Below are 13,285 nucleotides of genomic sequence, written 5' to 3' on the forward strand. Positions count from 1 at the left end.
TGTGTGTGTGTGTGTGTGTGTGAGTGTGTGTGTGTGTGAGTGTGTGTGTGTGTGTGAGTGTGTGTGAGTGTGTGTGTGTGTGTGTGTGTGTGTCTGTGTGTGTGTGAGTGTGTGTGTGTGTGTGTGTGTGTGTGTGTGTGTGTCTGTCTGTCTGTCTGTCTGTCTGTCTGTCTGTCTGTCTGTCTGTGGAGAAACCTATCGCAGAATAAAACAATGTCGGGATTGAGGCTGCAGTTACAACCACACATTATCAAGCTATTGGGTCATTGCTGGGTATGATGCAGGTTTTCTGCTCTGGTAGTGAAACTCAGGGGGCGACTGACCCTATGGCAAAAGAAGGCGGTCCCTGTGGTAACCGGGAAGAGGTGGTGCTAGGGCTCTGGGAATTGTTTGCGGAGTAACAGTCAGAGGGCTCGCTGAGGTCTGCCTGTTCACTGTTCGCCCGGACTTTAAAACTCCAGCTCCAATTCCTCGATTCCAACTATTGGTTTTACTGGCCCCTCGCCTGGTGAATCTCTTCCAGCTCCCACTGTGCCCCATCTCAAGCAAAACTTGAACTGTGGACCCCCCCCCCCCAACCCAATGTGTAGTATCAGTCTCCACTTTGTCACTCCCTCACAGGTAACATTTTGACGATTGTAATCCTGTCTCCCAGAAAGCGCGGTCTCTCAAAATGCTCTGACCTTGTTGTCGTGCAGACTTGCGCCCTATTATCCTGGACCCGATGTCGAGACACATTTCCTGGGAGTTTTGGAACAGCATTCTGTTTTCCTGAAATCCAGCCCCTTTTGTGCATCGGGTACCAGCAGGAGGATGTGCGTGTGTGGGAGGGAGTGGGCGATCCCTGCATCTCCCGATACCCGCTAACCTCTCCCTGTCAGCCCCGCACTCCCGCCGCCTTTAAAACCACCAATCCAGCCCCCTAAACTCGGGTTGCCCGGGCCTAAGAATCCAGGCTGTTGGTGGAAATCGCCAAATGAGCGATGAAATAATTTGATGGAAGTGCGGGGTGTGAAAGGCAGCTGCTCGCTCTCTTTCACCTCTGATCGATTTGTGGCCATTTGTTTGCAGAAAGTCAACACCGAGAGGGCAGCATCTATTGTTCTGGGAATTCGGCTGTGGTGAGCTCTTTGAAGAACCTTTCCTGGTATTTTATGTTCACGGAGCATTTTAAGACGGAGATAGATAGGTTCCTGGTTATCAAGCGGATCTGGGGTTACAGGGAGAAAGGGGTTGAGGAACCTATCAGTCACAACGGAATGGCGGAGCAGACTGCATGGGCTGAGTGACCTACAGTCTCAACATTACCGATTCATAGAATCCCTACAGTGTGGAATCAGGCCGTTCAGCCCAACAGGTCCATGCTGACCTACAGAGCATGCCCACCCAGACTCTTCCCCCAATAGCCCACCCTAACCTGCACATCCCTGGACACTAGGGGACAATTTAGCACGGCCAATCCCACCCTAACCTGCACATCCCTGGGCACTATGGGACAATTTAGCACGGCCAATCCACCCTAACCTGCACATCCCTGGACACTACGGGACAATTTAGCACGGCCAACCCACCCTAACCTGCACATCCCTGGGCACTACGGGACAATTTAGCACGGCCAACCCACCCTAACCTGCACATCCCTGGGCACTATGGGACAATTTAGCACGGCCAACCCACCCTAACCTGCACATCCCTGGGCACTACGGGACAATTTAGCACGGCCAATCCACCCTAACCTGCACATCCCTGGGCACTACGGGACAATTTAGCACGGCCAACCCACCCTAACCTGCACATCCCTGGGCACTACGGGACAATTTAGCACGGCCAATCCACCCTAACCTGCACATCCCTGGGCACTACGGGACAATTTAGCACGGCCAACCCACCCTAACCCGCACATTCCTGGGCACTATGGGACAATTTAGCACGGCCAATCCACCCCAACCCGCACATCCCTGGGCACTATGGGACAATTTAGCACGGCCAACCCACCCTAACCCGCACATCCCTGGGCACTATGGGACAATTTAGCACGGCCAATCCACCCTAACCTGCACATCCCTGGGCACTATGGGACAATTTAGCACGGCCAATCCACCCTAACCCGCACATCCCTGGGCACTACGGGACAATTTAGCACGGCCAATCCACCCTAACCCGCACATCCCTGGGCACTATGGGACAATTTAGCACGGCCAATCCACCCTAACCTGCACATCCCTGGATACTATGGGACAATTTAGCACGGCCAACCCACCCTAACCCGCACATCCCTGGGCACTACGGGACAATTTAGCACGGCCAATCCACCCTAACCCGCACATCCCTGGATACTATGGGACAATTTAGCACGGCCAATCCACCCTAACCCACACATCCCTGGACACTATGGGACAATTTAGCACGGCCAACCCACCCTAACCTGCACATCCCTGGGCACTACGGGACAATTTAGCACGGCCAATCCACCCTAACCTGCACATCTCTGGGCACTATGGGACAATTTAGCACGGCCAACCCACCCTAACCTGCACATCCCTGGGCACTATGGGACAATTTAGCAGGGCCAATCCACCTAACCTGCACATTTCTGTCCTGTGGCAGGAAACTGGAGCACCCGGGGGAAACCCACGCAGACACGGGGAGAATTTGCAAACTCCGCACGGACAGTCGCCCGAGGGTGGGATCGAACCTGGGCCCCTGGTGCTGAGAGGCAGCAGCGCTAATCCCTGTGATACCACCAGATTATTAAACCTCTTGTGGCTTTCGTGACGAATCTCTGGATCTAGTGGAATAGGTATTCTAGTGATGATGGTGACATTATACACAGAAAAGTACAGGCCCTTCAGCCCATCATGTTGTGCCAAACTTTAACCCTAAACCTAAGGTCTATGTCACCTCCACCCCTACCTTACACCTCCATCCATGTGCCTGTCTAATAGCCGCTTAAATGCCCCTAGTGAGGCCGACTCCACTCCCCTCTCTGGCAATGCATTCCACGCCCCGACCACTCTCTGAGTAAAGAACCTACCTCTGATGTCTTCCCTATATCTACCTCCGCTCACTTTAAAACTATGTTCCCTTGTAACAGCAAATTATAACCCCACGTCTCCCATTTTGTCCTGGTTTTGCTGTCCATATGTTCACGGTCAGATCCATTTCAAGGGCCACTTGCGATACCAGGCTCACATCAGCGACCAGAATCCCAAATGGAAAGTCGAAGGAAGTCAGGTTATTTTGCTGATGGTTATCGGCAAATTTTATCCTGTAACAGTCAGTACTGATGGGATATTCCAAATGGACGCGTACATAGGAGCTGGGGCTAGGAATTTAGATGATTTTGTGCAGGAATTGGGCTTCCTGTTCCAGCGCACTGCATAAACCCGACCAGCACCTGTGCCACCCGCCTCAGTTCAGAGAGCAGCCGGGGAATGTGCAAAGAGATCCCTTTGCTCGAATTCTCCAGCTCGCGGACTGCTGAGGGGCTCCCCAACATTTTCTCAAGGCAGTGACAATCCAAGTGCGCAGCTTGTCTACAGGAGGGTGCGTCGCTCTTGCGTCAGAGTGAGGGTCTGTAACCCTGTTGCCACGGCAAAACTGGGAGGTGGGACTGTGTCAGACAGAACAGCAAAGCCTGTCCCTGTTTAAACAAAGCAGCGAGCACCCTGGCTATCGGCAGTAGAAAAGATTTGGTGAGTCACTCAAATGAGAGGAAACTGGTGCGGATGTCAGAATTTCAAAAGAAACACAGAAACACTGGTGCTTTAATATCCATACATCAACGGTAAGACAATGGATAATATCGCTCTCGTCCTGATCAGTGGTCTCATTGCCCATCTCTCTTCCTCGCGATTCCTTTATTCATTCACGGGATGAGGGCGACTCTGACCAGGCAGCGTTTATTGTCCATCCCTAATTGCCCAGAGGGCAGTTAAAAGGCAACCGCATTGCTGCGGGTCTGGAGTCACATGTAGCCCAGACCAGGTAAGGAGGCAGGTTCCTTCCCTAAAGGGCATTAGTGAACCAGGTGGGTTTGTCCTGGCAATCTGCAATGAATTCACGGTCATCGTTAGATTCTTAATCCTAGATATTCACTGAATTCAAATTCCACCATCTGCCCTGGCGGGATTTGAACTCGGGTCCCCAGAATGTTGTGCCGTCTCCGGATTAACAGTCCAGTGATAATATCACTGGGCTATCACCTCCCCACGTGGCTAAAGTAATAGTGATTGTGATCCTGTTTCGTGTAACGTGTGGTCTCTCCAAATGCATGACTTGTTGGCCGGTAGCCTTTGGCAGAGACAGATCCTATAATCTCCATCTCTAATATCCCGTGGGTAGTTCAAATTCAGACCTTTGGGGCCCACGCTCAGAGGGGCCAGTCAGTCCTCCTGCCTTACCACCGGCCCTCACTCACTGACCATTCCCCACCTCCACAATCACACTCCAATGGAATGTTTGAACCGTCATTTGGCTGATTCTTCAGCCTCATGCAAAATTCTTGAACACACTCTCCTCCCTGCACCCAAAATCTCCTACCAGTGACTCAATAAAATCTTTCAACGCTTTTGTTTATCATCCCCAGGTCCGTGGTTCCTGAGGTTCATCTTCAATCTCCCTGGGGACTTTGAAGCCAATGACCCCCTCCCACCCCGACCTCCGCAGATCCCAGTTGCCTTTCACACCGCGCACTTCCATCAAATTATTTCATCACTCATTTGGCGATTTCCACCAACAGCCTGGATTCTTAGGCCCGGGCAACCCGATTTTAGGGGACTGGATTGGCGATTTTGGTGGCGGGGGCGGTGACAGGGAGAGGTTAGAGGGTATCGGGAGATGCAGGGATCGCCCACCCCCTCCCCCAGACACGTCCTCCTGCTGGCATATGGCAGGTCAGGGGGTCGACTGGGTGCAGGGGTCAGCATGGGGCTCAGTGATTCCAGTGGAACTGGAGCATCGATGGGGATCTCTCGCAGATAGATTTAAACCCATCTTTGTGCCAGTGTGTTATTGAAGCAGAGACAGGACAGGGCAGGGAGAGGACGGCCGGTTTCATCAGACAGCGCGAGGTAGCAGCTGTTTTACAAGTTCGCTTGTTGTGGGGTTACAGCTAATGCCCACCGAGGGAGAGAGAAAGGGGCACAGGGAGTGAGAGTGTGGAGCAGGGAGAGGGGACGAACATGGAACAGGCAGAAGGACATGGGCAGTGAGGCGCGGAGAGAGAGTGTGAAAGGAACAAGAAAGTGACAGCAAAATGTGAGCAGACAACAGAGGACGAAAGGGAAGAGAGAGAAGGAAAGAGGGGCAGGGGAAGCAGAGAGCTTCTTGAGTGTTTGTTGGAGCTACCCCCATCCAGGGGCAAGTGGGGGGGGGGAATTCCACCACCCTCCTGACTTGTGCCTTGGAGATGGTGGGGCATAGTGTGAGAAGACTGAGAAGCAGCATTCTGATTTGTATAAGGACCATTTCAGCAAATGCTGTGGACAGGGAGCATTGAACTGCCCTCCCAGTCTTCCCCTCCATCCAAAAAACCGCGTTTGATTTCCCTTCCTTTTGTTCTTGTTTGTGTGAAAAAGGGAGAGATCAGAAATGCAGTTCCAATTTGTCAATTTACTTACCGACAGCTAATAGCTGCTGACCTGTGGCTATTTATTGGCAACTCTGAGTCACTCAGGTTAAAGAGGGAAAGTGCAGCTTTCTGCCAGCTGCTTCCAGACCACAGGAAAATCGGGGGAACACCGTGCACGGCTATGAATCGTTCGCTTCGGCGAGGACTGGGTAACGGCTGTGTGTGGCGTTTCGGCGCGCTGCCCACGGAGGCGTACTTCGCAAGCCAACCGATTCGAGGCGAAACACGGAACATTTCCACAGCGTTTCGGGTCAGGAACGGAGAGAGCGGTTGGAAACGATGCGGGGGTTGGGGGCGTGTTTGGCCGGACCGTCCGAGAGGGAGTCGGACAGTGATTTGAGTCGGGGGCGGGGCCGGGGGTTGGTGCAGGAGGTGGGCGTGACGTGAGAAATGCTCAGAGAGAGCTGCGCAAACACCGCACCTGTAAAGTCTGACGAGAACGGAGTCGACAAGCTTCCAACAAGACACACAGAGGATCCGTCAGGAGTATTTTTTAATGACTTGTTGTTCAGGGTTAAAATACATTCATCACAGTTGGTTCATATCTGTCAGAGAGAGAGAGAGAGAGAAACAGGGAGTGAGATGGCAGTGAGTCACATCTGTGTGTGAGAGAGAGAGAAACACAGGGAGTGAGTCATTCTGTGTCTGATCATGTGCCTCAGGTCTCCCTGATCCACTCAGCAACCACCCGACAGGGAATTCCAGCACCGAGCCTCCAGACAGGGATCACCACAATGCAGTAAGATACATTCCAGGGCTAGATACAGAGAGAAGCTCCCTCTACACTGCCCGCGCCCGCCCCCCCCCCCCCCCCCCCACCCATATCAAACACTCCCAGGGACAGGGACAGCACGGGGTTAGATACAGAGTAAAGCTGCCTCTACACTGTTCCCCCCATCAAACACTCCCAGGGACAGGGACAGCACGGGGTCAGATACAGAGTAAAGCTTCCTCTACACTGTCTCCCCCATCAAACACTCCCAGGACAGGGACAGCACGGGGTCAGATACAGAGTAAAGCTTCCTCTACACTGTCTCCCCCATCAAACACTCCCAGGGACAGGGACAGCATGGGGTTAGTTACAGGGTAAAGCTCCCTCTACAATGTCCCCGCATCAAACACTCCCAGGGACAGGGACAGCACGGGGTTAGATACAGAGTAAAGCTCCCTCTACACCGTCCCCATCGAACACTCCCAGGGACAGGGACAGCACAGGGTCAGATACAGAGTAAAGCTCTCTCTACACTGCCCCCCCCCATCAAACACTCCCAGGGACAGGGACAGCATGGGGTTAGTTACAGGGTAAAGCCTCCTCTACACCATCCCCCATCAAACACTCCCAGGGACAGCACGGGGTTATATACAGAGTAAAGCTCCCTCTACACTGTCTCCCCATCAAACACTCCCAGGACAGGGACAGCACGGGGTCAGATACAGGGTAAAGCTCCCTCTACAATGTCCCCGCATCAAACACTCCCAGGGACAGGGACAGCACGGGGGTAGATACAGAGTAAAGCTCCCTCTACACCGTCCCCATTGAACGCTCCCAGGACAGGGACAGCACAGGGTTAGATACAGAGTAAAGCTCCCTCTACACTGTCCCCCCCATTAAACACTCCCAGGGACAGGGACAGCATGGGGTTAGATACAGAGTAAAGCTCCTTCTACACTGTCCCCCATCAAACACTCCCAGGGACAGCACGGGGTTAGATACAGAGTAAAGCTCCCTCTACTCTATCCCCCCATCAAACACTCCCAGGACAGGGACAGCACGGGGTCAGATACAGGGTAAAGCTCTCTCTACAATGTCCCCGCATCAAACACTCCCAGGGACAGGGACAGCACGGGGGTAGATACAGAGTAAAGCTCCCTCTACACTGCCCCCCCCATCAAACACTCCCAGGGACAGGGACAGCACGGGGTTAGATACAGAGTAAAGCTTCCTCTACACCGACCCCATCGAACACTCCCAGGACAGGGACAGCATGGGATTAGATACAGAGTAAAGCTCCCTCTACACTGTCCCCCCCCCCATCAAACACTTCCAGGGACAGAGACAGCACGGGGTTAGATACAGAGTAAAGCTTCCCCTACACCGTCCCCATCGAACACTCCCAACGTACTGTCATGAGTGATGAAAATGCTCACAGCTGTGATAATGCATGCGAACAGGATCATACCACCAGCGATGAGCCAAAGATGGTGCCTACCCTTCCCCCGTGGACCTGCGAAGGAAAGAGGAGAGAATGAGAAGCGCACAGGATCAGCTTTAACCGCCCAGCCATTCGCCTTCTCTTCATCGCCGAGCCTGTGAGAATCAGGATAGCGTGAAAGCCAGTTAAAGATCTGACAGAGAGAGGGATATCGCGAGAGAGGAGACGGCATTTCCACATTAGAGGCAGAGTGTGAGTGTGCGTGTGTGAGAGAGAAAGACAGAGAGGCAGAGGTGGAGGGTGAGAGATTGTGAGAGAGATGGGGAGGGCGTAGAGAGTGAGAGAGGGGAAGAAGGAGAGAGAAAGTGAGGGTGAGACAGAGGGAGAGGGAGAGGGAGAGACAGAATGAGAGAGAGCGGGGAGGATGAGAGAGAGAGAGTGAGGGGAGAGTGGAGGGTGAGAGAGAGGATGAGGGGGGAGTGGAGAGTGAGACAGAGAGAGGGGGAGGGTGAGAGAGAGTGAGAAAGTCAGAGAGGGAGTGGGTGAGAGAGGCAGTGTGAGGGAGAGGGGGTATAAGAGAGAGTGAGTGTGAGAGAGAGAGTGTGAGGGAGAGGAGGAGGCTGAGAAAGAGATGGAGGGTGAGAGAGAGAGAGAGTGTGTGAGAGAGGGTGAGAGTGGGGAGAGGGAGAGGGTGAGAGAAACACTGAGAGAGAGGGGGTGGGTGAGGGAGAGAGCACGAGAGAAGGGGAGGGTGAGAGAGGCAGTGTGAGGGAGAGGGCGTGTAAGAGTGAGTGTGAGAGACAGTGGGGGAGGGTGAGCAAGAGTGGGAGGGAGTGTGAGAGAGAAGGGGAGTGTGAGAGAGAGGGGATGTGAGAAAGAGGGAGAGGGTGAGAGATAGAGCTTGAGAGAGAGGAGTGAGGATGAGAGAGAGGGAGAGACAGAGAGAGAGAGAAAGAGAGACAGTGAGGGTGAGAGAATAAGTGAGAGAGAGGAGGAGAGTGAGGGAGAGTGAGAGAGACAGACAGAGGGGGGAGGGGGAGAGAGGCAGTGTGAGGGAGAGGAGGATGGTGAGAGAGAGGGTGACAGAGAGAGTGCGAGGGACAGGGGGAGGGGGACGGTGAGAGAATGAGAGAGAGAGGGAGGGAGGATGAGAGTGAGAGAGACAGACAGAGAGGGCGAGGGTGAGAGAGGCAGTGTGAGGGAGAGGAGGAGGGTGAGAGAGTGTGGGTGTGATAGAGAGTGCAAGAGAGAGGGGAGGGTGAGAGAATAAGCGAGTGAGAGAGAGGATGAGGGTGAGAGAGAAGAGCGAGAGTGTGTGTGAGGGTGTGTGAGTGTGTGTGTGTATGTCTGTCTGTGTGTGTGTGTGAGAGAGAAAGGAGGGTGAGACACTGAGACAGAGGAGGGTGGGAGAGAGAGGAGGGTGAGAGACTGAGACAGAGGAGGGTGGGAGAGAGAGGAGGGTGAGAGACTGAGACAGAGGAGGGTGGGAGAGAGAGGAGGGTGAGAGACTGAGACAGAGGAGGGTGGGAGAGAGAGGAGGGTGAGAGACTGAGACAGAGGAGGGTGGGAGAGAGAGGAGGGTGAAAGAGAGGGAGGATGAGAGAGAATGGGGGAGGGTTAGAGAGAAAGTGAGGAGAAAGGGTGAGACTGAGTCAGAGAGAGAGAGACAGAGAGGGGCGAGTGTGAGGGAAGAGAGGGGGGAGTGTGAGGGAGAGGGTGAGAGAGTAAGTGAGAGGGGGGAGGGTGAGAGAGAGGGGGTGAGAGTCAGAAAGACAGAGACAGAAGGGAGAGAGTGAGAGAGGCAGTGTGAGGGAGAGGTGGCAGGGTGAGAGAGCATTTGTTTGGGAGAACGGAGGGTGAAAGAGAGGGATGGTGGTTGAGAGAGGGGGTGCAGGTGAGGGGGGGACGAGAGGTGGGGTGCAGGTGAGAGGTGGGGGTAGGTGGGGGCCGGGTGAGGGGGTGGTGCAGGTGAAGCAGGAGATGAGAGGTGAGGCGTGGGTGACGGTGGGAATGAGAGAGGGGGCAAATGGGGGACGTGGAGGGGAGAGAGTGAGTGTTGGGGGGAGGATGGTGGGTGCATGATGTGAGAGAGAGAGTGTGTGTGAGGGAGAGGGTGTGAGGGACAGAGAGTGCGTGGGGGAGAGGGAGAGAGAGAGGGAGGATGAGAGAGGATGAGAGAGAATGGGGAGGGTTAGAGAGAAAGTGAGAGGAGAGAGGGTGAGACTGAGTAAGAGAGAGAGAGGGGGGAGTGTGAGGGAGAGGGTGAGAAAGTAAGTGAGAGAGGGGGAGGGTGAGACAGAGTTTGTTTGAGAGGAGGGAGTGTGAGAGAGGGGCAGGGTGAGGACAGAGAGAGAGACAGAGAGAGACAGAGAGTGAAAGAGTAAGTGAGAGAGGGGGAGGGCGACAGAGACACAGAGAGAGGGGGAGGGTGAGAGAGTGAGTGAGAGAGAGATAGAGACAGAGAGAGTGAGTGTGTGAGAGTGTGGGGGAGGGGGAGAAAAACTGTCAGTGAGAGGGGTGTGTGGGTGTGAGTGTACAAGAAATAGGGTGAGTGTGAGAGAAGGGCGGGTGAGAGAGATGGGGGTGAGAGAGAGAGTGAGTGTGAGAGAGGGGGAAGGGTGAGAGAGAGAGTGTGAGAGGGAGGGTGTGAGAGACAGACAGTGAGAGTGAGAGAGACACACACAGACAGTGATGGGGAGGGTGTGAGAGACAGACAGTGAGAGAGAGAGAGAGAGAGAGAGAGGGTGTGAGAGACAGACAGTGATGGGAAGAGGGTGTGAGAGACAGACAGTGAGAGAGAGAGAGAGAGAGAGGGTGTGAGAGACAGACTGTGAGAGAGAGAGAGGGTGTGAGAGACAGTGAGAGTGAGAGAGAGAGAGAGAAAGAGAGGGTGTGAGAGACAGACAGTGAGAGAGAGAGAGAGGGTGTGAGAGACAGACAGTGAGAGAGAGAGAGACACACACAGACAGTGATGGGGAGGGTGTGAGAGACAGACAGTGAGAGAGAGAGAGAGAGAGAGAGGGTGTGAGAGACAGACAGTGATGGGAAGAGGGTGTGAGAGACAGACAGTGAGAGAGAGAGAGAGAGAGAGGGTGTGAGAGACAGACTGTGAGAGAGAGAGAGGGTGTGAGAGACAGACTGTGAGAGAGAGAGAGGGTGTGAGAGACAGTGAGAGTGAGAGAGAGAGAGAGAAAGAGAGGGTGTGAGAGACAGACAGTGATGGGGGGGTGTGAGAGACAGACTGTGAGAGACAGAGAGAGAGAGAGAGAGAGAGAGAGGGTGTGAGAGACAGACAGTGATGGGGGGTGTGAGAGACAGACACAGTGAGAGAGAGAGAGAGAGAGAGACAGACAGACAGTGATGGGGAGGGTGTGAGAGACGACAGTGAGAGAGAGAGAGAGAGAGAGAGAGGGTGTGAGAGACAGAGAGTGATGGGAGGAGGGTGTGAGAGACAGACAGTGAGAGACAGACAGTGATGGGGGGGTGTGAGAGACAGACAGTGAGAGACAGTGAGAGTGAGAGAGAGAGAGAGAGGGTGTGAGAGACAGACAGTGAGTGAGAGAGAGAGAGAGTGAGGGTGTGAGAGACAGACAGTGAGAGAGAGAGAGAGAGACGGGGTGGGGGGGGGGTGCGGTGAGAGAGAGAGAGAGAGAGAGTGAAAAGCAGAGCCATGTTCTGTACTCTTTCCAAAACCATAAGTTTAATTCCCACCCACTCAACTCCAGAATCGCAAAGAGTTTCACCGGCACATTCTCCACGTTGAAGGCAAATGTCCGCGACTGGGCTTCTCCCGTCCCAACAAATTTCCGACTCCACTGACTAGTGAACTACATTCTGCGACTAATCACTCCCTCAGCACGGACCCTCCGACGGCACCCGCTCCCTCAGCACGGACCCTCCGACAGTGCCCGCTCCCTCAGCACGGACCCTCCGACAGCGCCCACTCCCTCAGCACGGACCCTCCCACAGTGCCCACTCCCTCAGCACGGACCCTCCGACGTCACCCGCTCCCTCAGCACGGACCCTCCGACAGTGCCCGCTCCCTCAGCACGGACCCTCCGACAGCGCCCACTCCCTCAGCACGGACCCTCCGACAGCGCCCACTCCCTCAGCACGGACCCTCCCACAGTGCCCACTCCCTCAGCACGGACCCTCCCACAGTGCCCACTCCCTCAGCACGGACCCTCCGACGGCACCCGCTCCCTCAGCACGGACCCTCCGACAGCGCCCGCTCCCTCAGCACTGACCCTCTGACAGTGCCCGCTCCCTCAGCACGGACCCTCCGACAGCGCCCGCTCCCTCAGCACTGACCCTCTGACAGTGCCCGCTCCCTCAGCGCTGACTGTCCGAGAGTGCCCGCTCTCTCAGCACTGACCCTCCGACAGTGCCCACTCCCTCCGCACTGACCCTCCGACAGTGCCCGCTCCCTCAGCGCTGACCGTCCGAGAGTGCCTGCTCCCTCAGCACTGACCCTCTGACAGTGCCCGCTCCCTCAGCGCTGACCGTCCGAGAGTGCCCGCTCCCTCAGCACTGTCCCTCCGACAGTGGCCTCTCCCTCAGTACTGACCCTCCGACAGTGCCCACTCCCTCCGCACTGACCCTCCGACAGTGCCCGCTCCCTCAGCGCTGACCGTCCGAGAGTGCCCACTCCCTCCGCACTGACCCTCCGACACTGCCCGCTCCCTCAGCGCTGACCGTCTGAGAGTGCCCACTCCCTCAGCACTGACCCTCTGACAGTGCCCGCTCCCTCAGCGCTGACCGTCCGAGAGTGCCCGCTCCCTCAGCACTGTCCCTCCGACAGTGGCCTCTCCCTCCGCACTGACCCTCCGACAGTGCCCGCTCCCTCAGCGCTGACCGTCCGAGAGTGCCGTACACTGTGCTGACCCTCCTTTCTGAGTTTTGTAGCTTGTGTATTTAGAGACGGGTGCTGTGCTATCGATATTGTTAGCTTTGCTTTGCGGATTCTGATTCTATCAGGTTGAGTTGGGGTTGGGGTTTGCGTGGGGGATTGTCCGGACCAGAGTCAGGACTGGGACAGTGAGTGAGAATCAGACCACACGTCTTACCCCTGTTACGTTGGGGGATTGTCGCTGTGGAGAGAGCTGCTCTCGGATCCATCGTTGTCGGAGCTGGAAAACACAGAGCAAATGAAGTAAAAGGGAGTTTGATGTTGATGTTGCGCAGGAATGAGAGTGAGAAAGACAAGGCAAAAACAGGAACATGGAATCAGACACGGAGAATGACAGAGAAATGGTGAGTGAGCTCCCAGAAAGAGATAAATGCACAGACAGACACAAATAAAGAGGGGGAGCCAGTCAGACAGAGGGAGCCAGTCAGACAGAGGGAGCCTAGAGGCAGAGAGACGGACACAGACATTGAAATGAAGAAGGGAAAGAGAGTCACAGAGGAGGAGGCACACACACACACTCACTCACACTCACACTCACACAGGCACACACACACACTCACACACACACACACTCTCTCCCCCACCTACACA

The 13,285-nt window shown here is 54.9% G+C and overlaps 1 protein-coding gene across 9 annotated transcripts in view; it reads right to left on the reverse strand.

Annotated features, from left to right (window-relative positions):
* Positions 1-6,107: 6,107 nt before the first annotated feature.
* Positions 6,108-13,285, reverse strand: part of LOC132207389 (myelin-oligodendrocyte glycoprotein-like) — a 31,183-nt gene continuing 24,005 nt past the window's right edge. For 7 of the 9 annotated variants that reach the window (XM_059642880.1, XM_059642874.1, XM_059642879.1 and 4 more), the window contains 3 exons: positions 12,852-12,914; positions 7,756-7,857; positions 6,108-6,177 (listed from right to left, as the gene is read on the reverse strand). In XM_059642880.1, coding sequence (XP_059498863.1) covers positions 6,161-6,177; positions 7,756-7,857; positions 12,852-12,914 — 182 coding nt within the window. In that variant the 3' untranslated portion in view covers positions 6,108-6,160. The remainder of the gene's footprint in view (positions 6,178-7,755; positions 7,858-12,851; positions 12,915-13,285) is intronic. The other 2 variants (XM_059642875.1, XM_059642877.1) reach the window with 2 other exon arrangements.

Source organism: Stegostoma tigrinum, chromosome 46 (assembly GCF_030684315.1).
Source record: "Stegostoma tigrinum isolate sSteTig4 chromosome 46, sSteTig4.hap1, whole genome shotgun sequence".
NCBI lineage: Eukaryota > Metazoa > Chordata > Chondrichthyes > Orectolobiformes > Stegostomatidae > Stegostoma > Stegostoma tigrinum.